The 27,050-nt window shown below is 34.5% G+C and overlaps 1 protein-coding gene across 4 annotated transcripts in view; it reads left to right on the top strand.

Moving 5' to 3' along the window:
- LRP1B (LDL receptor related protein 1B) overlaps positions 1-27,050 on the top strand; it is a 1,907,075-nt gene that overhangs the window by 677,149 nt on the left and 1,202,876 nt on the right. For all 4 annotated transcript variants that reach the window (XM_086718488.1, XM_025932005.2, XM_086718489.1 and 1 more), the window contains exon 3: positions 7,188-7,325. In XM_086718488.1, the coding sequence (XP_086574614.1) occupies positions 7,188-7,325 (138 nt within the window). The remainder of the gene's footprint in view (positions 1-7,187; positions 7,326-27,050) is intronic.

Raw genomic sequence — 27,050 nt, 5'->3', positions numbered from 1 at the left:
ACACACACACACACACACACACACACAGATCTGTTTTAATATAAGTGTTTCCAGATATGATCCAGAAAGTTTTCAGTATGAGTCTTAACTAGCCATCCATTTATTCATACAGTGGTGTAGACACAGTGGTGACTTTGGTCATAGCAGAATTACTTTAATATGGTACAGTTTTCCTTAGGTGACCAGGCAAGCTTTTCACATATTAAATACATAAATAAAGCTCTTCATGTTAGATGCGAGGAATTTTCCTACACTGAGACTTCTGAAGAGTAAGGACGAAAGAAAAAAGACTTTTTAAACCTTGGAACAACTTATCAAAGCTGCAAAATCTCCTTCCCGAGGGCGTTTAAAAATAGGACAGATGTTAGAGATGGTTTAAGGGTAATGCAGCTGGACAAAATCAATCACCTTTACATCTCTTCCAGTTCTTGAATTTTCACAACAGCCATTTGACATATGTAAATGCACAAGCCATTCCTGGAACCCATCTTACACAGAAATTATTGGAGTGAGTTACTATTAGATTGAGTGCACATGTGTCTTTAGAAGTTCTTATTCATATTCCTGTATCCTCAAGAGTAGTCCTATAGATTACTCTAACAAATGATATCAGTTAATATTATTTTATTTAGAAGTTGGAACTCATAAATCCAATTTTAATTTTCCTTGAAATACTATAAATTTATTTCTCCCATTTAAATTATCAGCTTGTCAGTTGATGTAGCTCACATGCAAAAATAAATTATGCTTGAAAATAACAAAATCCTATGAAATACAGAGTTCTAGGAAAGTTATAGTCTTCTGTAAAAGTATTATGTGATCCAATGTTTAATATTAAATATGTATATGATATTAAATGTGTTTCTATGATATACTAATTTTCCCATGAAATATGGAGAAAATAATGTGGTCCACATACTTTACAGTTTTTATAAGTGGCTATAACTGTTTTGATTTCTCAGCCATGAGAATTAAAACATTATAATGCAATATTTACATTTACTTAATTGCTTAGGAATTCCCCTTAAAAGATGATAGCTTTTAGTATTTCCAACAAACTGGAGCTGATTGTGTGGAGAAGCATTCTTTCAAAATAAAATGATGAAAATGGGGGAATAGTAATGATTAAGCATTTGCAATCAAGTTAATAACATTCCAGAAATCTTAATATATTTCTTTAAGTGACACTAAAAATTTGTTTTTGAATAATTCTAGGAAAGTTAATTTTTAAGGTAGTTTTCACGATTCTTAGAAATCATGAGCTCTTCAATTTATTAAATAGAAACTCTCTACAAGATTAAGTATTCATAAGGTAAATATTATATGACAGCCTAACAATAGAAATAGTCCTGTATTCTTTATACACACACAGATATATGTGTATGTGTGTATTTTTTAATCAGTATTAGGTTTTATTAGAAGTTGAGTTTCAAAAACTATTTACGATATAATCAAATCTCATTCTTGTATGTGAATAGATAGGTATAATTAAATAATATCCAGAAGTGCATAATTTTTAACATCTAATTCAAAGGCATCTTACGGTTTTTGGTGATGACTTTATATAACTATTTTTTTCTTGAATTTTACATCCAGTAGTAATCAATATGTTTTTATTCCTACATTCCATTTTATATTGTGTAGTGGGAATAAAATTAAAAAAAATAAAAAATAAATAAATGAAAGGCTTTGTGCCTCAAGAAATTTATGTGAAACTGCATATATTAGTATAGTTCATAAACTATCCACAAAACTATACAAGAAACTATATTGAAAAAATGTGATATAAAAAATGTATGAGTTCATAGAAAATGTGGGATCAGTCTCTCTCTGTCTCTGTCTCTCTTTCACACACACACACACACACACACACACACACACACACACACCCTCTTAATTTGCATAGTGTTTCCCAAACCATGATTTCATTTGCCTGCTATGATAATCATGTGAGGTAGACCCTATTATGATCCAACTTTTTCAAATGTGAAAGAAGATTCTCACCGAAATTCAGTATTTTACTCAGGTTGAGATAACTAATAAATGGCACACAAAAAACTTAAGAGTTTGGCCTCTAAATTTAATAATTTCTCCATTACATGACGTTATTTTTCACAGAGAAAACTCGAGGGAGAAGCCAGAGTTTGGACTTGAAGCCTTTTGTTGGGTGAAAAAGAGGTGGTTTGCTCTCCAGATGATGACACTGTATACAGAAAATTTCAGAGATTGCAAAATTTTGGAGTATTTTAGGGAGGCAAAGTGAAAGATGACTCTGAAAGGAGTAAAAGTACTGAAAATAACTTGTAAATATTAATTAAGTTTCGGCTAGATGATAAAATCAGGTCACAGAGTTTGGTTTTCTTGTTGCCAAAATTAAAAATGACTATGATTTTGAGAGTAGTCATTGGGTGAAAGTGATATTTTAAAACCTATTCTGAGGATGGGTTGATGGTGGAAAAAGATAAATCCTAGACTATAGAAGAAAGTAGAAATCAGTCAGGAGTTAAAACACACCGGACATTCATTCAACAATTGTATATTTAGCCTGGTAGTGTACTAGGTGTGAACTAGATGTTTGTGATTTTCAGGGAGAGATGGAGAGAAGCTTATCAAAGAGCATGTGTGATATGCATCCAAGTGTGTTCATGGAATGGTATAAGTAACAACAGCAATAGTGGTGTTAGAGTATGAAAGGCATGACAAATAATTGCCGAAGTATGTCTAGGTGAGAGGAATTCTGGTCTGCTTTCGCAGGATCTTGTTTGCCTCTACTTCACAGTTAGTGGGGTCACTGAGACCTTGGGGAAAACAGCCCAGTGGTGTTGGGAGCGGAGGCTGGAGGGAGAAGAAATTGGGAATAATGCAGGCATAGTGTATATTTTGAAGAAGTTTAAGAACTAAAAAAAAAAAAAATAATAAGAAAGAAAGGATGCCATTTGCAAGAATGTTCAATCAGCAAAATTAACCTTATTCTTGAGTGTAGGCTAAGAAAATTGAATGAGTTATTGGCAGAGGATTTAGATCCATTGGAAAGACAGAAATGGGAAATGCGGCTAAGTGGCAAATCTTTGTAGGACTCAGAAAGTGGGAAGTGATAAAGTATAAGGTGGAGAGGTTAACTTTGGGAGGAGGGTAGATGCTTGTCCTAAGATATGATGATATAGTGATAAGGGCAGATATCTGACTGTATCTGCCATTATAGAAGAAAAATTTCTATTCCTTCCCAAAATGTGCTTTCACGATTATCTTTAGTCCAAAAAGACATTTGGTGAGGCTTAATATCTTTTTAACCACTATTTTTTTTTTTTTTAGTGAACAGAGTAACAGGTTTATATATAAAAATAATTTTAACATTCAAAACAATACAGACAAGTCACATTGTCCTTGCATTATCCTAGAAGGCTTGTTTGTAAAATGAGGCTCAGTTTGAAAAATGAAGCCTATTTCAACTAATTGGGTAAAGCTTATAAAAAATTTAAAAATATAAAAACTGTTTTCCCGTGTTTATATATTTTAAATCCTTCTAATGATAGAGTCTTTCTTTCTTGTAATTAATTGCTATATTTTAAGTTCTGCTACCTTGTTCAGGTCACCTAAAATTACTGGGAGTGTTCTGAGTATGCGTTACTGAACATTGCAGTCATGTTCTAAGACTACCATGCTCATTTAAATTTTGAATTATGTTTGTACTATTTTGAAATTCCTCACATGCTCCCCTGTCATCTCTGTCCTCTCGGATCTACCAAATCCTAATGATTTAGTAACTAAAGAGATAATTCCAGATATATCAGGTAGCTTCCGACCCTGCTCCTTGCTATATCCAGATTATGGTTTCTGGTTGTGGAATGTTTTGAATGTGTAAGGTTTTGTGAGATGAAATATTTAATGCAACATTGACATATTCTTAGGGATTCATGTAGTTTCTATTATCACATTCTTCTTGTGACACAGATCAGTGCGTAGAAGTGGTGATCAGGTTGAGTCTTTTCTTCATTTAAAAGATGGACTAAAGGAGCCCCATGGGATATACACACCTCTACTGCACAAATGATAATTGGAAATCAAAGATGGATTATTCCCTAAAGCAACAGTACACTAAATACCCATATTGCCTGGTTTCTGGGATAATTTCAGTTAAGGCAGACATTGCTATTTCTTAAACTGCTCCATCTTCTAGAAAGACAACAACAAAATTCTGAATTTTTAGTATAGTTTTCCAACTGGAGTATCCCAGCATTAGTCAAAGGGGTTTGGAATACTGATTCCCTCAATTGTGATGTTAATTCCCAAGACCTGGGGCAATGTCTGCAGAAAATTTCTGCTATTTACTTCTGTGTAACTTGCAAATGTTATCATTTTTTTAATGTGCTTTGATATGACAATTTGGGAAGAACTGGTTAAGATACAATCCATCCGTTTACCAGCTGTCTTACCAGTGTTACTCAATAGTGATAGAAGCTAAGAAAAGAGTATGCTAAAGACAAGGAAGACTATGGTGGCTAGTCTATAAAGAAACTACTTAACTCGTTCTTTATTCCAAACATTTTTTTTTTTGTCCCTGCATGTTACCACTGGGAAGAAGCTAATAGTTTTGTATGTTGCTTTTGAAAAATTCAAACTCTTTTTCTGTTTTCTCAAAATCTGTAAGTGGCAGATCCTCTCTTGTGAACACCATATGTGCACTTCATTCCTTCTATCTTATCTGTTACCTGACAATTTTAAGAATGAAAAACATACTTTGATTACAGCCAAAACATGTATCACTTTAAAAATCTTGCTTTTAATAAGAACTACTGAGTCATCTTCAGTCTCTATAAAATTTCTAAAGTCTCCCAGGTTTGAGGTGTTATTTCTGTGGGCTATTTCTGGAATTTTTACAGAGAGATCTAAATATATCTGGCCTAAACACTACTGTGACATTCATGCAAAGATGCATTTTCTCAAAATTTTTAAGAATCAGCCAATTAATTTTAAAAAGGACTGCATTATGACTGTTGTTGGTCATAGAAATTTATAGCCTTTCAAAATGAATTTATATTTTTCAAGTTTATTTTTAAAGTGAATTTATGTTAACCTTATAAATTTAAGATTTAATACTAGAAACTCTCACTGAAGAGTTTTACTTTTATTCATAAAGTTTGGACTTAAATTTGTGTATTTTTATTTTGATTATATATGTGTGTGTATGCATATATATATACGTGTGTGTGTGTGTGTATGTATATATATATGGAAATGTTTATTTTTTAAAATATTGACATTCAAGTTACAGAAACATGTTACAGTAAGAGGAGTTGTGTATTTTGAAGTGACAGGTATTTGACAAAACTAATAGCTTTGTATGGCACTGATTGTATAAATACAAATGAAAAAACACAAGGAAACCGTTTAGTGACAATATTTCATCTAGTGAAGCAACATCATAACAATTTATTTACATCCCCCACATGCAAAAGGTTGAAAGCTATTTTAGCATCAAACAAAATCACATATACCTATAATTCATTTTGAGAAGGTATTCCGAAATATATCTTACTTTTGGCAAGTACAGCCTTTTTTTTTTTTTTTTTTTTCCTTTTGGGACTTGCAGTGTAAAAAGGATGTTATGAGATAGAAGTGTTTACTAAAAGGCAACTCACCTTCTTTACTTAACTATGATAAAGCAAACACTTTGTTAATGTTTGCCAGGAAAAATGCTAAGAGCTTTGGATATAATCCCTACAACAACCTGATGAAGCATAAAGAAGGTACATAATTTGTTCAACTTCTTATTTATAAGTGATGGGACCAAGAATCTGCTCCAGAGTCTATTAACAACTCCACTCTGCTGCATTTATTTACATGATTAACACATGTTGAATTCCAATTCTGAGCCTGCATCTCACAAAATTCACAAAGCTCAGTGTTATGCTGTCAATAACTTTTGACATTCATAACAAGCCTACAAGGTAAACTCAGGTGATCGTATTATTTGCACGTGAGAAAACTAATGCTTAGTTGATTTAATAAATTAGCATCCCATGGGTATTAACATAGCTGTGATTAAATTCTAAGTGTGCCTGACTGTAGAATCTGGGCTGTTGTAATAATCAGTGTCAGTTTAACATATGATTGCAGTCATATGGTATGACAGTACTCTGGATTTAGGGGAGCTGAGCAAGATTAAGAATCATCATGGGGAATTTGGAGAGTGCCTATTGAAGAAGTCTAGATAGGATTGGGGAATTAGCAACCTGAAATTTAGATATAGCAGTGTGCTATTTGGATGTTTGATGATGATTTGGAATTAGTGAGCTTCAAGAAAGGCTTGACATTCCTACCCAAGTGTATTAAAAACACAAAGGGTGATCATATAATGTACTCTTATCATCAGTAGGGGAAATCAATGAGTAAACTGTTTATGATAGCCTTTTCCACTCCTTAGTAAATTCTACTGTATTATAACTGCTCAGTAAATATTTTTTAAACAAAAGAACCCATATATAAATAAGCACATAACTAGGGGTTCTTCATAGAGAACAGATTAAAATGAAGTATTTTTTGGATTGACACAACTTTATTAAATTCCACTAAGATATTTTTGTTCATGTTACCTGATTTGATTATAAGAAGAGCTCTGCCAAGGAGTTGCCATTGTCCATATTTCATAGTTGAGGAAATTGAGACTTACAGGGTTTAAGTACCTTGGCCACTTAATCTCAAGATAAGAGATAGATCAGTGACTCAAACGAACTCTCAGACTTTAAATCTACGCCATTTTAAGGTTGAAAAGAAAATCTGTGTCTTCAATGCATTATGAAAGATAATTTTCTATCCTATGCAATTTGAAGAATTAGGTGTTTAATCACATGGGCTGATGTTGGTGTCTCTGAGAGTCAGAACTGCCTTCTCTTAGTATTTACTATAGTTTTGTAAATTAAGGGTAATAATTTCATTTTCAATATTAATTTTTGAGAGAGGGCATGAGCAGGGGAAGGTCAGAGAAAGAGGGGAGAGAGGGTACCAAGCAGGCTCTATACTGTCAGTGCAGAGCTGGATGAGGGACTCGAAACCACGAGCCATGAGCCCAAACCAAGAGTGGGTCATTTAAGTGACTGAGCCACCCAGGCGCCCCCAAGTAAATAATTTCTTGTGCTTAATAGTTTTACTATTGGCGCCAAGCTAACCCATTTTTGCCTTTTTTTCAGGTCCCGAAGAAGTAGATATCAAGTGCCCCTTGAATCACATCGCTTGCCTTGGTGCCAACGAATGCATTCATTTATCCCGACTATGCAATGGTGTCTTGGACTGCTCAGATGGGTATGATGAAGGGCTGCAGTGTCAGGGTGAGTCCGTCTGTGGAATGATGCAACCACAATATTCAATTTTTCATGGTTTAATGAAAGTTAAAAGAGAACCTATGCCCTGCCGTTCCTTTCACCCATACCCGTATCAGTTATTGAGAAAGGAAGAATTATATTGCCAGACACAATATGCATTTCTACCCTGCAACTGTTGTGCTTTATTTAAAAATGCCATTAGAAGAAGAAATACATTTGGGCTTTGAAGTTGGACTCAGAAACAATTACAGATTTCATAGGAAACCGTACTTTCGAGCAAAAGACAAATAAGTCTTTGTCACATAGTGTCATAAGCTTATTTCTTTGAACATTTGCTTAAACAAAGAGTATTTCAAGTAAAATTTCTATAACCAAATATTTCAGTATGATGTGTTTATGGGAATTTTTCCTTAATATTACCTCCATGAAGTTATACACACTTTCTTGTAATATTCTTTCTTTTTTTTTCTTAAAGAAAAGTTTTTTACATTTATTTGTTTTTGAGAGACAGAGACAGAGCACAAGTCAGGAAGGGGCAGAGAGAGAAGGAGACACAGAATCCAAATCAGGCTCCAGGCTCTGAGCTGTCAGCACAGAGCCCGAAGAGGGGCTCAAACTCACAAACCATGAGATCATGACCTGAGCCAAAGTCAGACGCTTAACCAACTGAGCCACCCAGGCGCCCCTATTCTTTCTTTTTAAAAAAAATCAATATCTATGTTCTAGAGCAGTCATAGTTTTACTTCTATATTAATGATGGGATGAAGAAATAATTAAGATCTCAAAGTTAACAAAAAGTTAATCAGAACTGGCACATTCTCATAAAACTGGTAGGGGAAATGAAATGTGGAAAAAAAAAAAAAGAAAAAGAAAAACTTGAGGATTAAGGTAAGGACCCAAATCTGGAAACAGAATTGAGGTATCAGTCAAGTAAATTTGGGTCCAAGGTGAAGCCAGGAAAGAAACCACTGAATCAGACATTTCTCAGATTTCTACTAGCTGAGCATAACAAAAAGGATATGCATTGAAGCTAAGATGCCAAAGGGTAAGTAACTTGTCCTTCGTGTAGAGGTCAGTAAGACAATAAGGCATAGAAGGAGCTATAGAAATCTGGAGATGGATGTCTGATCTCTGACCAGAGTCACACAAACTAATTATTGCCATGTGCAAAAACGATCTAGGTCACCAAAAGTCCCAGTTTTGCAGGAGGCACTCTATAACTATATGTAAGCAAATTGTTCAAAGTCAGCTACTGCTTTTTTTAAAACATTGTGTAGTCAGCAATGTACAGGCCAAACAAAACTTGTTTGAAGACTGGTTTCCAGTCTCCTACTGCTGAACTGAATGAAGGAACTGGATTTAATACCGGAGATGGAGAGATACACTGGAAAAAAGAGTAAATCTTAGAAAGGTAGTCCTTTCTAAGGACCAGTTCTAACATGGTGAGAATGTTGAGAGACCACAGATGAACTGAGTCACTAGATCTTTCTATCATCCAAAAAGGGAATTACTCTGGCTCTGTGGACAGATTCATATTAAGAAGTTAAAGGTCTTCCTTCTTTGGCTGAGTTTCATTTCGTAGCCTGAATTCTGACAGGGTCATAGAAAGAGCCAGAAGATTGTTAGTTTTAGTTATGAACACATGTGTAACAGTAATTAAGAAGAAACTTTTTTAATTTAAAGACTTTGTGACATGTATTATTTTTGTATAATTGGATATTAAAAAGAATGATATTAGCAGGAAAAGTAAAGTATGGAATTATAAAATGATAGGAGTCAAAGAGTTTAATTTTCTTTTCAGAAATTAATTATATTTTCTATAGCTTAATTCTATCCACTTCAGTTGTAATTCAGGCTTCCTATTACATGAAAAAAAAAAAAAAAACTTTCAGATAGGCATGTGTGACTAAGCTTCTAAAAGAGCGAAATCAACACATTGCCAGATCCTTCCACAGAAGTGGTTACACAAATTGGAATATCTCAAACATATCTCAGTGCTGTGAATCACATGAAAATATTTCTGAATTCTCTAATAAAATTTAGAATTGTGCTCCAAAGCACAACTTTATAAGGAATATGTTAATAGTAAAACAGGGGATTCAAGTAAATACAAAGTATTGGAATAAAAACAGTATTAAATTTATTCTGATCTTTGAAAAAGCTGAATGTGTACTTTAGACTGAGACATTTAGAGTATATAACTGTTTATGTTTCAGTCGTTTCTGTTCTAATACAGGTCTCTAACAGTTTCAACTTTTACATCTTTGTCATTAGTGATAATTTTCTTTTTCATTTTGTCAGTAGGAGGATGATTGTACAATTTTGGCCTTTTGAATATTTCTGGATTTCACCAGAAAAAAGGTGTTTTATAATGCCTAAGTAATTTGTTGTGACATGAGTTGGACTTAGAAATAGCAAGAAGTGTAAGTGGATTTATGCTTGCTATTTACCTTACTAAAGGGTGTATCTTCAACCTTTCTCCTAATTTTAAGTCACAACCAATGAAAAATTGTTTTCTGATGAGTTAATTAGGCATCAGACTGTCAAGTTTCTGAAGAACTTTCTCATCTATAGACACATAATAAAGAAGAAACCAGATTAATTCAAACATGGCATTGATTTTTAGAGATGCTTTTCTTTTGCAGAACAGTTTTCCCCAAATCACTTTCTCCCTCTAATTCCATTTCTCTTTTTGTTGTGTTCTAAGCACATACTCTAAATTAATTATTTATACATGAAGCCAAAGACATGAATCAAAGATGGGTATGTCTTTTTTTGTCTAATAAAGGATCCAAAACACACTCGGTGGTATATTTGTATCCTTTATGAAAATTAATAAGGGGAAAAGTTTAACAATTTGGAGGTGATGTTCTGGTCTTGGAAATGGTTTTGTATCAACCGAGTTGTTTTCTGAATGTTTCCTAGAAAAAAATCAATTTCTTCCTGGTGAGGGTAATGAAAAGATATCTATTATTAATGATTTTCTATAACACTGGTATTTTAATCTCCATAATTTAGCTTCATTTGAAGAAAGAAATATGGATTTTTTATATGGGTGTATTTATATATAGGAATGTGCTTGTAAAACTTTTACAATGAGAGTGCTCAAAATCACCACATCGAATTTTAGAGAATTTCATCTCTTCCTACATAGTATTTCATATTGGTAATAATATCACTATATCTAAATTGCATGAGGAATAAAAACACATTCTATACAGTATAAGCTTTCTCAGTACAGGATACTTCCACAAAAATCCCAAAACCATGCACAGAAGGGAATAAATTCAACTAATAGATATCAGATTGACTGAACTATATCAAAACGCTATTTTAAAATTTGACAATCTTAAGGTAATTATGTTAATATTTCAAGTGGCCATGCACAGGAGAGGCCCTCTTTTTGTTCACAGTCCTAGTTAGAGTGCATTTGCAGTGCAAAATGACCAAACATTTCAACGTACAAGGGAACAACAGTTTCTGTGACACTATCTGCTTTTACACGATTCAAAGAATATGGGAACTCTTCCTGTTCCTGCAAAAAGAGATTCTGTCTTCTGTGTCTCAATAAAACGTGATTATGTAATCTATGTGATTGTTTTCCAGCAAACATCCCAATGTCCTTTTAAATTTTTTTTTTCAACGTTTTTTATTTATTTTTGGGACAGAGAGAGACAGAGCATGAACGGGGGAGGGGCAGAGAGAGGGAGACACAGAATCGGAAACAGGCTCCAGGCTCCGAGCCATCAGCCCAGAGCCTGATGCGGGGCTCGAACTCATGGACCGCGAGATCGTGACCTGGCTGAAGTCGAACGCTTAACCGACTGCGCCACCCAGGCGCCCCCCAATGTCCTTTTAAATTTGAGAAGATAAAGTGTGTGAGGAGTTTACTAAAACTGATTAGGGAATGGAACCCGCTGACATCTGAAAAGCTCACCACCCAAACATACAAATATGCACACATAAACACATACTGTTCTTTTTTTTTTGTTTCTCTCTTCTATTCTGAACCTGTTCCTACATAATTCTGAATATATAATATATTCACTTAGTGTATTTGATATGAAGCTTAAGGAAGAATAAGATTCTCTTGTATATCGCCCAACTCCTTAAATAATGCATATTCAGAATTCTTAACATTCCATTTTTTTTTACTTGCCAGTTAGAATAGAATTTTCTTAATATGTGGAATTATAATTTTCTCCATCCACCCACAATCTATTCTAATGTATTTATTTTGGATTCCATAATTCTAATGTATTTATTCGAACACCTTTTGGATACTAATACTACTTTATATTTAAAAATTTACACAGCTTTTTCTTTTATATTACTATTCTTAAAAATCTTAGGAGAAAGTGGGGCGCCTGGGTGGCGCAGTCGGTTGAGCGTCCGACTTCAGCCAGGTCACGATCTCGCGGTCCGTGAGTTCGAGCCCCGCGTCAGGCTCTGGGCTGATGGCTCAGAGCCTGGAGCCTGTTTCCGATTCTGTGTCTCCCTCTCTCTCTGCCCCTCCCCCGTTCATGCTCTGTCTCTCTCTGTCCCAAAAATAAATAAATGTTGAAAAAAAAATTAAAAAAAAAAAATCTTAGGAGAAAGTACTTAAAAACCCTGAAAGTAATTTACAAATTAGAGCCTTCTCAAAATGGACTGAGGTAAATTGAAAATCTTATTATCTGTAATGAGTCACCACAGGAAAATTAGTAATCCATAACACTTAAATCTCATATATTCTAATTATTCAGAAATTAATCCAGATCAATTAATTAGGTGTCATTAATAGATTTGACAAAATTAAGTGTAATAAATTTAGTTAAAAATGTTAAGAATTCTTAGCTCAAATGTTCATGATTATATTTTTCATTCTTCAAGAAAAGAAATGTTTGATCTTGGGTGATGTTTTGTTAGACATTACAACACTGGTTTCAGATGGACCCAGGATTAACTTGTACCCAGAAGGAAGGAAAGAAAGAGGTTGCTGAAGCTGAGGAAGAAGGCAAATAAATTTGGAGCACTTCATTGTTGTTTTTACTTACACTTTATTGTGTCAGTGAATCTTACCTATTCCCATTTTAAAAGTTCCTACTGAAAAATATTTCCAATCTCTTTTCTAAATTAAATGGGCCTATCATACTAGAGAAGGGAATTTCGGCATGCAGAACCTAAAAGCAAAGGTACAGAGGAGAGGTACAATTGCAAGCAATGTTAGAGGAAGTACATCTGTCACCAACATAAAGCTTAAGGCACATGGAGGGAAACTTCACCAGTGTGTTTTCAACTCACTTGAAACATTGATGAGCTGAGAGCTAGAAAACAAACAGCTGTAATTACCCAGGAGGAACAGGGTTTGTGTGCTCAGACCACTTTTGATTGTGAAAGTTTGTGCAACTTAAAAATAGATCCTGCTGTATTCTTTTCTTTGTCTTGAGTTGTGCTAAGGTGATCAGGTAGTCTCAAATCTTTTTCAAGTGTTAGCATTTTCTAAGCAATTAGTTTCAGTAATTGAGTTAGTTTAGTGAAAGGCTATGAGCCTTACCACTGGTTGATTTCAGGGCCAAATTAATGTGTTTTAGAAACAGCAATAATTCTTAGCAAGTGTAGGACTTCTACAAGTGTATCATCCTTTTGTAAAGCCATTATAGATATTGTCTGTATTGACAAATGACATCTGTATGAAAATTAGGATGGTATACTTGAAGACAATTCTAAATATATGTATGTGTATATATGTATGTGTATTTTATATATATATATATATATATATATATATATATATATATATATATATATATATATAAATGTATATTCATTTTCAGTCTTAGTTTTATAAATTCTATTTAATTAGAAATAGATTGTTGTACAGATATCTGACTTCTTAACACTGATTTATTCGAAGTGATTGCTTAACTAATCCTGCTCAAGAGACTTGGAGTCCAAATTTCTACTGGTTGTTTGAATAAGTCGACTTCTACCGACAGCTAACTAGCTGAATGACTACCTGTGGGAAAAATATGATTAATTTGGCTCTATATCATAGCTCAGAATGTGGAAGGATAATCTAAAGTAGTTTATTGTTTGCTCGAAGTGAATCTTTTTGTAGTGGATTTCCATCTTTGATTAGTGTTAATATTAATTCGTGTTCTCTGGCCTCAAACAGACTTATTTTTAAGAATAATTGCAGGGGCGCCTGGGTGGCTCAGTCGGTTGAGCCTCCGACTTTGGCTCAGGTCACGATCTCGGGGTCCGTGAGTTCGAGCCCCGCATTGGGTTCTGGGCTGATGGCTCAGAGCCTGGAGCCTGTTTCAGATTCTGTGTCTCCCTCTCTCTCTGACCCTCCCCCGTTCATGCTCTGTCTCTCTCTGTCTCAAAAAATAAATACAGGTTAAAAAAATTATTTTTTTTAAAAAAAGAATAACTGCAAACAAGATTTTGAAAAATTAAAAATGTCAGATAAGCATACTAATAGCTTAAAAATGATTGAACATGAAGGATCTGTCTTAAAGATATTCTTTATTAAAACATCATCTCAGAATCTATATCTTTCTTCTTGATAGATGGTGGTTTAAAACTAACTTACCATCCAAATTTTCTGATATAGTCTTTTTTTGTGGCAAGAATCCTGGCACATTATGGACTTTTAAATGCTGCTGAATTATACTCTATTTCCAGTTGATTTTGGTTTTAAATAGATGCAAGTCAAAACCACATATCCGCAACATACACTCTACTAGATTATTTATTCTGTTTGTTAGCTTAACATCTGTAGGAGAAGAAGTAGCAATTGCTTTGGTATAGAGATTTACTACTTAGTTGGAAACAACTCCTGTTATGCCTGTTACTGAGACATGCCAACCTCTTACATAGAAGGGCTGTGCAAAACCACACACACACACACACACAAAAAAAAAAAAAAAGCCAGAGAACTCACCTTTACCAAGTCTACCACCAGTAATCACTCCCCAACAGAAGAGACTTGTTAATAATTCTACCAATTTTGGGATTGTTAATTTATATGAATATTCATGGACACTGGGACTCATCTATCTGGATTTCTCCCTCACAGTTCTCTTCCTGATATGATGGAAAACAAAGAATAGTTTGTAAGAAATAATAATGAGTATGAGGCCAAAATGAACTTTTTAAAAGTGCCAAAATAAGCACAGTAAGGTTTTCCCTATATTTCATTCATTAATTCACTTCAGTAAACTTTTTCTTGAGCACAGACATCATTCTAAACACTTACCTAAGCACTGAAGATGTAGAAAATCCTATTTTCTGCCTTCGTGGAATTCACATGTCGTAATGGAGGTATGTAAAAATTGATAAGGAAGAATAAAACAAAGAGCATCTAATTCTACTTGAGGTGATGCAAGAAAATTCCCCTGAGATAGCTGATGGTTGACCTGCATCTCACTCTAGGAGTTTGATAGGCAAATGAGGGAAGGAAGAACACTTCAAAAGTCAAGAACTATATGTAAAGTGACACAAGTGCATAAGAAAACATTGTACACTCCAGAGAACTCTAAAGTTCTTTGATAAGTTTCATGCAGAGGGTTCTGAGTGGTGAGAGATGCGTTTGAAGCTTAAAAAAAAAAAAAAAGTTCTTGGTGTTAGACCTGGAGGGGTTACATTAGAATAAGGATACAGTATGACCTACTTAAAATGCATTGAATAAAACTATAGAGAGGAAGAGAGTGGAAAATGATTCTAGGATGTATTCTCAGTATTATACAGGTATTCTATGATATTTTACTATTAAGCATAAGAAGATTAGAACTGTTGCATATATGTAGCAGGTTCTGTGATTTATTCTTAGAAGGTTAATATGTACATTATTACAATCATAAAACTTTGAGCTAAAGGGTCATATTTGCTACATTGATCAGCTCCCAAAACAAGGCATGTTAAGTGTTACTCTTTAATGTATCACTTTCATGTAACTAAAAGGCAAAATAAATGACAGGGGAACCATATGAAGTGAACTCCTTTTCAGATGAAAGTTAGGAATTTGGAACATGTATTTAGTATTTTAAGCAACCAGAATCCTATCTTTAAGAAGCTACTAAACTACCAACTTAGTTTATATCTAAGTTTTGCCCTCTTGTATCTTAACTTTGGGACATATAAGACTGTTTCAATATTATTCAAAAGTATATAACAAACTGTCACTCAGATCTGCACTAAACCTCAAACGGGAGGCCAAATCTCCCATAATTCACTTTTTAGTTTTTGACACAAGCAGCTTTATACTTTAAAAATAAGGAATTAAAGCAGGTAGCTGAGGTTGACTGGCATCCCCAGGAGTCGCACAGAAAAGCAGTGTGAGAGCAGAGTTTAAACACTGGGACCTTGAGTTCTCATTCTCCAATTTTGATTAGTGAGCCTTAACATACCAACTCAGAAATGCACAAAATCGTTATGCTTCAGCATCCTTTCTGACCCATTCTTAAAGCCGTAAGATGGCTTGTAGAAAATCAACTGAAAAACACTTTGAGCTAACTATATGTTCCCTGTCAGTTTTATTAATTGGTTGAGTAGGGAAAAAATGTGCTGAGTGAACAACAGGCTGAAAAACTATGTAACAAGTTTGCAGAATTGTATGTCCCTATCTGACTATTAGCTTCATCCCTTGAGAAAAATTTAGTGCTTTGATTTGATGAGGGATGTAGAAAGGAAATGGAGAAGTTCATTTTAACCCCTTGAAGTAGATTTACATTTGTTACAGTAGGAAGTTAAAGTAAAACTTTAGGAATCAACCATAATGGAATCTAGAAGGAAAAATGAGACTTCTCAAAATCATTCAATAGAGACTGTTTAAATTTTGAAGGCAAACCCAACAGCCAATGTTTCTAGTTCTGAATTTCTAGTCTGTCCAAAATGGCAGAAAAATCTGTTTCTACTGCTTTTTCTCTGATCCACTGTTATCACTTATACAGTGATAATCCATTGAATCACATGTATATTAATATCATCATAACTGTATATATCAATATATTAAATACTATTTAGAAAAACAAGATAGCTGTCAGACTGGTGACTTCTGAACTTTCCATAATCAATGCCTTCACAATCAAATCAAGCACTGATTTGTTTTGAAAAACAAATGTGGAGACAGAGAAAAGTGCATGTATATTTGAAGTTTTTCCAAAGCTTTCCACATATACTTGCATATTTTTGTTTAGACACAAGAAACACATTAAAGATTAATTTTTGAGGAAAAACACACAACCTAGATTTATTTCTATTAGATGAGAATTTGCATTCTAGCTCTGCATTAGGTTTTTGACTTAGAGAAAGCACGGAACCGGCAAGCGAATGCTGTATGCTAAATAGGATTGTAGAACCAGTCCAGAAAACCCACTGTGGTTGTGGAAACCACAGGATGCCAACCGAAGTGAGATCACTGTGCTCTCAGAGCATCTTCTGAATTAGGTCAGTGTGACCATGAGCCAGTGCTTGAGCATCAGATAAAAAGGAGAATGGGAAGGGCAAACCCAAAGAGCACTTTTGAGTTCCATTAGCAGAAATGTGTGGCATGTTCTCATTCAGTCTATAGGTTCAAAACTAAGAGTGCCAAGAGAAAAATCTATGCAGCTCAATAAATGTCTCAGGAAACTATCCAATATTCTCAGTAGAAGCACTAAGAAACTGAATTGTGTAATTTTTAATGAAGTCAATTAAATATTAAGAATTTTCGGGGCGCCTGGGTGGCGCAGTCGGTTAAGCGGCCGACTTCAGCCAGGTCACGATCTCGTGGTCCGTGAGTTCGAGCCCCGCGTCAGGCTCTGGGCTGATGGCTCAGAGCCTGGAGCCTGTTTCCGATTCTGTGTCTCCCTCTCTCTCTGCCCCTCCCCCGTTCATGCTCTGTCTCTCTCTGTCCCAAAAATAAATAAACGTTGAAAAAAAAAATTTAAAAGAAAAAAAAGAATTTTCAAAGATGTTTGGGGAAAATATTAAAAGGTATAAATTGCTCTTCCGTTTATATGGGATATCTAAGTGTTTATTACCTAAAAAATATACAATTTATGATATCTAAATGAATATAGAAAAATATTTGTGTCTAAGTATTCTATTAGATTTTCCTAGCCTATGTCTACCGGATATCTAGATGAATGGTTTATTTCAGGGAATTTAAGCATACATATGATCATGCTGTTCACCTGTATTTTGGTTCATTTTCTCTTCTTTTCAAAATCAGGATTAGGCGATGCTTCCAGTCAAGTTCTCACTATGAGTGCTATGTCGTACTTAAAAATGAGTTCCAATTCCTTTTCAGTAAGTCAGGTTTTTACCCTACCCATTTAAACTCATTATGCAAAACAAAGTATGCAGAACTGGGAGAAGCATGTTTAGAGGGTCAAAGCCTAGGCATTTTGCCTAACACAGTATTAATTATCTTCTGAGGTGAATTTTTCATTGCAAATGTGCCTTGGTGTAATTCATCCTTTTTCTTTCTATGTATGCATCTTCTACCCCTAATAGATTGGAAACACCTAAAGAAGTTTGCATTTAACTTCTACCTCGGTCACTTCACTGCAAGGACTGAGTCAAGTGGGCAGGGCAGACAAAGGCACAGGAAACAGTGATTAAGTGGGAAAGTGCATGGGGCTCATGTAGAGTAACTCATAGGGTAAAGCATACTACACACTATGCCAGAATTACTGGCCTCAAACAAACAATGTGTTCTTTGTCAGGAAGATTCACTCCTGCACTTTGCTTAAAGTGATTTGCTTCTTTACATTTTGTTTCTCCTTATTTACTAGAGATGTCTGCAATATGCAGAGGGAAGCAAAGGTCTCCTGTATGACTATAACTACAAATAGAGAGGCAGCAATAACTTTCTCTCAGTATGAAACAGAACTGTAGGATAATAGGGCCAGAAGGGATTTTCAGAGGTCATCCAGTCCATCCATCTGCCTTTAGGCTGGACTGAACCCAAACTTGCCTAAGCAGATTGCTATCTACCCAATTTGGAAGGCCTCCAGGGAGAGAAATTCTAACAGCCATTTTTAGTAACACAGTCAATGCTTAGCAATTTGTACTCTGAGCAATGCTTGCATATCGTGTTATAAAATTCTCCATGCCTTCTCAATTTTTAGTCTTTTCCCTCAACATTTTTCTGTAGGTTAATCATGTTTTTCCCGCACCTCTCCAGATAGTTTCAAATTTTCAACATCTATGCTTATACTCTGCTCCTACCAACTAAGAGAGATACAGTTTAAGTGACTAGTATTCACTATAATTGACTGTCAGAGCTTCTAACTCCTATGATTTTTCTTTACATGTTTTCTTACACCTTAACATTGCCTTGTTCACTAATGTTGCATCAGTTAGGAATTGTCTTTGGCTATGAATAATAGAGATCTTTAAAAGGCTGAAAAAAAAGATAGAAGTTTTCTCTCATGAAAAAAATGTCCAGAGATAGAGAAATATATGTTCCATGGCAGGTGAGGTGATCTCATGATGTGTGTTCTAGGTTCTTGTATTTCTGTTCTGCCATCCTTCTCACTTGCCTTCCACCCTCAAGGTAGGCTAATGGCCATAGATGGCCACTGAAACTCTAAATATCACATCTGTGTTCCAGGAAAAGGAAAGAAGGATAAAATATCCCTACCAAGCAAGACAAACTCCTTCACAAGGGACTTTACAGAAGCCTAAGACCCTAATTTCTATCTTTGTGCCATTGGCCAGAATTTTAACACACAACCACCCTTATTTGGATGAAAGGCTGAGAGATGCAGTTTTTCAGTTGTACAAACACTGCCTTAATAAAATCAGACTTGGAAGAAAAGGATAATGGATATATGGTAGCAACTAGAAGTTGATGCTATATTTGCTTTAATAGAGCAATCAGATAGTTGACTCCTCACCAGATAGGTGTTACAGTTGCATTATGTTTGATGAAATTTTATGGGAAGATTCTAAAGGACAGAGAGCTGGTCATTGACTGGCTTTGTACTTTTGAAAACCTGTGGAACGAGATGTTCAGACCATATTACTAAGACTCCCTCCAGGTATAAAATTGTATAAATTAATAAAAATATTCAGTACACCTTGGGAAATGTAAGAGAAAGGTCAGGTTGTGCTGTAGCAAAGAGTTCCCAAAATTCTAGGCATGATGTCCATACAGCATAGTTACTAGGGAGCCAGTAAGTGCTGGCTGCTGCCTGAGAAAACCCAGATAAATTTGGTTTACAAGAGAAAGATCCTCTATCCTCTGCTCTCCTTCCCATTTTTATTTTTTGCTTCCCTTTTCTTCCCATTTCTTTCCTTCTCCTATTGCTACCTTCACTCTTGTCATATCTCATACTTTTTCAGCATTTACTTTACACTTTTATTCGTTCAAATTTGGGCTTAAACCTGAGATTCTTAAAAAAACTTATCAGTATTTCAGAAGCTTTACTATTATTTCACTTCTGTGGTCAGCCAATCCTATTTCATACTTTTTTTTTTTTTTTTTTTTTTTTTTTTAACATTTATTCACTTTTTGAGAGACAGAGACAGAGTGTTTGCAGGGCAGGGACAGAGAGAGAGAGGGAGACACAGAATCCGAAGCAGGCTCCAGAGTCTGAGCTGTCAGCACAGAGCTCAATGCAGGGCTGGAACTCATGAACCATAAGATCATGACATGAGCCAAAGTCGGACGCTTAACCAACTGAGCCACCCAGGCGCCCCAATAATTTATTTTTACTATGTGGTTTGTCATCATGTATAAATGTTGTTTTATTTAATATTTTGAGATTGCCAAATCATGTTGTTACTTTATCTTATTCCCTCTCCAATGGTAAATTTCCTGTCTTTTTTATGTTTTGTTTTGCTCCCCTGTCAATTGTTTCCAACCAAATAACTATGTCCCAAATATTTTACTGCTATTGGTTTCTATTTTATTTTGAAGGATCCTTTAACTTCCTTCCTTCCCTCCCTCCCCCCCCACCAACACCAACATGTCTGTCCGTCTTTTCTTCCTTCCTTCCTTCCTTCCTTCCTTCCTTCCTTCCTTCCTTCCTTCCTTTCTTTCTTTCTTTCTTTCTTTCTTTCTTTCTTTCTTTCTTTCTTTCTTTCTTTCTTTCTTTCTTTCTTCAATTCCAAATCCCATTAGGTGATTACTTCTGCCATTTTTTATACCCAAATAAATTCATATCTGTGAGACCCAAATTAAGAAAGCAACTTTTACCACATGGTCCTAGAAAGTAAGTAGGCATGATGCAGGCACTGAAGCATATTGTAATAAAATCTCACAGTAAAAACAACATATTGGATAGTTTTATATATATAAAATGTGTGTGTGTGTGTGTGTATATATATATATATATATATAGAGAGAGAGAGAGAGAGAGGAAAGAGAAGAGAATAGAAGAGAAATGGAGTATGAATATAGCATAGTATCACTTGATACCATTACAGTTCTAAAATTAAATTTCTGACTGCTAAAAGAAGAACAAGATGAAGAATTCTACATACTGAGAGGGATCAAAGTCAGAATGGAAAATCTTGGTGATTGTACCAAATTCCTTCTGCATATAGCTCACTAAGCCTTTCCTCTTCATTATAAAAATGGGTAAATCCACATGAGTGTGGTGGTGTGCTTTCCTTTTGAATGGGAAAGTGAGGAGGTAATGAACTTCTTGGAATGAAACTAAAAGCCTCTTCCATCTAGCCACTCTGTGTCAGGAATATCTGTGTGGGTTAGCTAGCCAGGACAGTGTGGCTACTCTGGTATTAACAGTTCCTGTCTTTTACGAATCTGGGGTTGAAACAAATGTTAGAGAATTGCAGTCAGCAATACTGACAAACTGGAATTACTGTATTTCTAGTTTATACGTTGTACTGGATTTCAGGGCACCTAAAATCAGAAGAAAAAATAACTTGAGGCACACATATAAAACCATAGATTGGATTTTTAAATTGCTGTTGTATTATTATACTCCTTGCTCAAATGGAAATGATTACTATGAAAGAAAGAAATTGCTCTCTTTAAAAAAATCCAGATACAGAGACATCCTTTATTATTGTCAAAGACTGTTTTTATTTGTTTCTTGGCTAACTATCTGTGTTGAAATCTAAAGTTTTTTTTTTTTTTTATTTGATTGTTGGGTTTTTCTCCTAAAGTTGATTTAGTTCGCCAATGTATATTTCCCTTTTTTTTCTTCAATAGCTTTTTCTATTTTCAAGTGACATTTTATTTTTATTTTGGATGTGTAACAGTTTCTGTGAGAAATATTTCCCGGAGCAAATATAAATATTTCTAATATACTAAATTATAATGATTTTTTGCTATTCAGGTACCCCTGGAATATATAATAATTCTTTTGAAGAGGCAATTAGCACTTAGTTCAGTGACTTGAGTGGCGCAACTTTTTTGATGTTTTACTGCATGCAACCAAGGTACTACATATCTACAAAGGACCAATATTAATATAAACAAGAAATGCCCAAAGGTTTTCAGTGTAAGTTTACTAAAGTAGAATATTAAAGGATCGTCCAATTACCTTCATGAGGTCATGGAAAGGTTGTTCACTCACTATCTTGTCAGTACAGCTTGTTATTTACCTCTATTCCAGTCTAAATTAACACTGGAAAATTGTGTCAGACAAGTTTCCTAAGTCTTTAGAAAGAAATTACAATATATAGTTGCATCATAGGCACAAACTGCTGTGGATGTTTAGGGTCATATATTATGATTGTAATGGTCACTAAAACATAATTTTTTGAATTATGTTTGCTTATTTTTCAATTGAACAAATGATATGATAATACATATATATATTTATATAGAGATAAATATATATAATACATGCAGATGTATTTATATATACTTGGCTTTGGAAAACTGGTCACCAGTAAACAAGGCACAGAACAAAAACTTAAATCTGTTTGATATGTTAAGGCCAGTTTTACTTGAAAAATTGAAGGGAACAATGGAGTGTTTCCCCCTGCTCTTATTGTGTAATGGGAGGAGAATATATATGAACTAAGATTAGGTATGAAGCTGTATTTGAACTAATGTGTTTAAAGATCAAATAAACGCTCCACTTTAGGTAGTTATAAATAAATTATTATCTTAATAGTACATATGTGGAAATCTAATTTAGTAATATAGGGCAGAGTAGGTGCCATTATTGCGATCATAATGGTTAGAATAGACTACAATGGAAGGAGCTATAAAAGAAATATTTATGGATGGATGATTTAGCAAATAAGACAAAGTGTCATATGTCTGAGAGAAGGCTTTGTGGGGAAAAACTGATTTACACAAACTTATTAAAACGGATTTGAAACCTGATGTATTGGTCTTGGAGACTATGAAATTCCAGTGAATTTAATTGTCAAAGGGCAGAAAAATGGTATAAAATGAACATTAAATGTTTATATGGTCTGCATGTGGTAGATGAACCTGAACTAGGTAAAGGAAAAAAAAACAGTTTGATAGAGAATAATCTCCAAAACTGACTCAGTGTCAACTATTTTGTATGACTGCAAAGAATTCTTTGCTCCAATATTCTTATATCACTTTTGTAGTTAGATAACTGCATTTTAAATTGCAAGGAATTTAATCGGATGTAGAGAAGGAAGTATCATGTCTTCCAAAAGAAAGGAGTATAAAAGAAAGACATATGAAAATATGTTTTTTTTTAATTCACAAGCATGCCCAAAGACTGTGTCATGGGTAGGGTATTACGTCAGATAGCTTTCTTTTTGGCCTTCAGTGTTTCAGAAGCATGTTTTCTTTGTAATTCTGTATTTATGCTAGTTAATGTTCTTTATACAATCAGTCTTCAGAAATATGGTTCATTTCTTCAATCTTTTATTTACCTATTATATAAATATTTGCTGAAAATCCAATATAAGCTGGTCACTATGCTGGGCTCTGGAAATATGCAGATAGTTTTTATCCTCAAAACATTCCCTTAATTATGTGTGGATACAACTCATTAGCTGAAAATTGCAAACTAATGTAGTTAGAGCACAGATAGAAATACAGTATTGCCTTTAGAGAAGTCACAGTTGGATCTAAAGCTTGAGTTCCTGAGAGGAATATTGCCATGGATTAATTCTAAGTATACCACTTATAGGGAACATGATCAGAATACACTGAATTTTACTTCGAATCACACATTATTTTTTTAAATCTTTAAATCAGTTTATTTAGGTGTGAAATAATACAAAAATCCACTGAAATGTTTTCCAATACTTTTTAGGTTTCTTTCATTTGCAGTTGGCCATATTACTTTCAAATATCTTCACTAAAAAGGAGGATTTATGGGCTCAGATAACTTCATTTGGGACTCACCCGATGGTCCTATTGACTTCAGAATTAAATTCTCCTTTTCAAGGCCGGGGAAAATGGAGCTGTTTTTTTGCCGATATTTCCAGTCAGTGTTTTGGGTCTGAATTTCTGTAGCTCCCCCACCGTGTCTTTCATCCCACTCATTAGGAATTAAGTAGAAGTGTTAGGAATCCACTACTTTCTTCTCACTCGGTCTTAAATCCATCAGTACTTAATTAGGTGTATATATTATTATGTCTTTCCTCCCATTTATGTACATCACCACAGAACTATAATCATTATTTTTTCTTCTTTTCTGAGTCTTCTTTTCTGAGTCTTTCACTGTGGTCTCTATAATCCACAGTCCACTATCTATAGAACTCCCTGCATGTTGAACCTCATCTCAAAAATTCATCAACTTCCTGGCCTTCCCTGAGTCCCCTGCAGGTCTCTCAAATGAAAACTGTTTTCCTCACCAAAAATCTAGCATTGGGCCCAAAGCGGTAACTTTCAGGTAATTTTCCCCCCTCCTCCTCATTATTGCAAGAACAGCACTCTCCCTCCATCTCTAAAAATGTTCAGCTTTATAGCTCATGCTATTAGATGATTTTATCCATTCCTCTTCATTGCTTTTACACATGATACCCAAGTCATTCCTCCTTCTTTTTCAATCATCGTATTTCTGTCTAATCCAATACTACTTCTGTCGTAATTCTTGGAAATTTCAACGTACTTTTAGATAATATTTATAGTAACTTGGCCTCTCAATTTCTTTCTACAATCTCAGCTACTCATACTAGTTGCCATTCTCTAGAGTCTACAATTTGCTATTGGTAACCATTGCAAACCCTCCATTATCTCACTTTTAGTCAACCCTCTTTTTTACCACAACCACCTATCTTTTCTGGCTCACTACCTTTACTCTCTCTTATGAGATAGTGAAGTACTATCTAGGACTTCCATCCCAATACTACCAGAATATTATATCCATTTATACTCCCAGATTTTCACAGTTTTAGACACACTTGATATGTTCACTGCCAATTTTATTATTCCTCAATTCCATGGTCTATCGTTTAATCATTTCACTACATTGTATCTCAACTTCTTTAGCCATTCTCTTACTACCTCATATTCAAGTGGTAAAACCACATCCCTAATCAAATCCAACTTTCCATCTACTCCATGCCTTTATCTGTCTAAGTGAACCTGGCTGAAAACAACCAACCAACCATGTTGACTTTCAGTCCATTACCATAAACTTCAATTTTGTCCTTAATATTATCAGCCAGTCATATTATACAATCCAAACTAACTTCCTGTCCTTGAAGTTTATTTTACATTTTGTCTTTTCTCAGACCAACCCTTTCTTACCCATCATTTCTGAATTAATGATTTTATCTCCCAGAAGGCTAAGGAAACTGAAGGAACCAGAAAAAAAATGTGCACTGACTCCCATCACTACACTACACATATCTACTCTTTGATGTCTACACTTACTACTGACCTGATGCTATAAATGACTTATCTATGGTCTTACCTGATGCCAATACAAGGTCTCATCTGTTCTAGGCTACTCACATTGATCTAGCTCTTCTTCTGTCTCTCCTACATCATTCATTTCTCACCTTTACAGGATCATTTTCTTGAACATCAAGTCATATCTTCTATATTGAATATATATATATATATATATATATATATATATATATATATATATATGTAAATGAATAAATAAGTAAAATTTCCTAACTCCACTTCCCCTGTCATCTATTATACTATATCTTTGTTTCTCTTATATTTATTGTTTCCATTTCTCCTACTCTCATTCTCTAATAAACATACTATAGTCAGGCTTTCTCTTGCACCACTACACTAAAACTGTCCTTGTCAAGGTCACCTCTGCAATGGTATACCCATTCAGTTTACAATTTGTTCTCTTAATTTCTCTATCATTAATATCTGACATAGCTGATTACATTCTCCTCTTCATTAAACATTTTTCACTTATCTTTCAGGACACCACCACACTTGGTATTCTCCTTGGTGCACTGGTTACTTCTATTCTACTCATTTATTATTCCTTTATATCTTTTTATGCAAACCTCAGTCCTTGTTTTGTTTCTCTTCTCTACTTAATTTACAGTTTTGTGCTCTCATTTATTCTCATAACTTTTGATATCATCTCTGTGCCAATGACTTCCATTTGTTTTTCTAGTGCAGATTCTTTTCTAACTCCAGAAATCTACATCCAACTGCCTTCTCTGTGTCTCTGATAGATACCTCATACTCACATGCCCAGGGTCTTCTCCATTCCTCAAAACTATTATAACTGTTATAACAGTTTTTTTTCTCCCTTATGCCAACATTGTCATATCATATTCTGTTCTCAACAGATTCACTAGGTGACCTTTTAAAAATTTGTATAAGGTCATATCAGGACATATCACTGTTTTACCTGAAACCTAATCCATGGATTTTCCCCCATTATATTGAAAATAAAGTCTAAAGTCCCCCAGTGACATGAGAAACTCTATATAATCTGGCTTCTTATTGTTTGTGCATATCCCAAACACATGGTTGGTTATTCCTTAAAGTATTTTAGTCTTTTCACTTTTTCTAAAATGTATGAGGGATGCTTTTGCCTTTGTTCCTTTGTATGAGTTGTTACATAAAAGGGGGGGTATTTTCTTATTATCCTTTTATTCTTTCAGAATGCTTATAGTCGGGAAAGGCTAAAGACTCTAAAGGGTGATTGTAGTAATGGAAAATTGATTACCTCGGATCATAATTAGTTTAGCCATATTTTTAAAAGAAAATACTTAACCCTCTGAAGAGAATGCAGTCTGATGTCAACAGCTTGCAAGAAGAACATAAAAAAAAACAACATGTGAAGTTTTAGTAGCTATATTTAAGAAGAATTAGGTTTGAAAGTAAATTCATGTATCCTAGTGTTTTATTCTGCTTTAAAAGTCCAAGACCAATATGAGTCAGCTTAGTCTTTCAGAGTTTTTATCTTTGTGGTTGCACAAATTCTCTTCTTCTCCCTTCTATCCGTCCACAGTATTCTGTTTTCCTGGCACTCAAGTAGAGAAAGACAGTGAAGGCCCTTGCCCTTCTTCCTCATCAGGTTCAGAAGAAATTGCAGTCAGCTCCAGGGTTAGGCTAAGGGAACATCTACCTGCATCAACGTTTCTAAGACATTTATTAAGTCTCTAACATTAATCAAATCATAGAAGGGACATACGGAGCATAGCTACACCATACACAGCCTTGTACTGAGAGCTTCCAATTTATTTGGGATATGGGCAATTATATAAACATGTTTTCACATATAAATATATATTTAAATATAAATCTATGCATATAAATATATAAATATGAATTTTAGCCAGAGTTAAAGACACTTGTGTACTCTCTTTAATGTACCCTCCTCCCTGAGGAAATCGATTAGAGGTAGATTG

The sequence above is a fragment of the Puma concolor genome, chromosome C1 (assembly GCF_028749965.1).
Source record: "Puma concolor isolate L17-30 chromosome C1, mPumCon1.1.hap2, whole genome shotgun sequence".
Taxonomy (NCBI): domain Eukaryota; kingdom Metazoa; phylum Chordata; class Mammalia; order Carnivora; family Felidae; genus Puma; species Puma concolor.
This window is presented reverse-complemented; position numbering and strand designations above follow the sequence as displayed.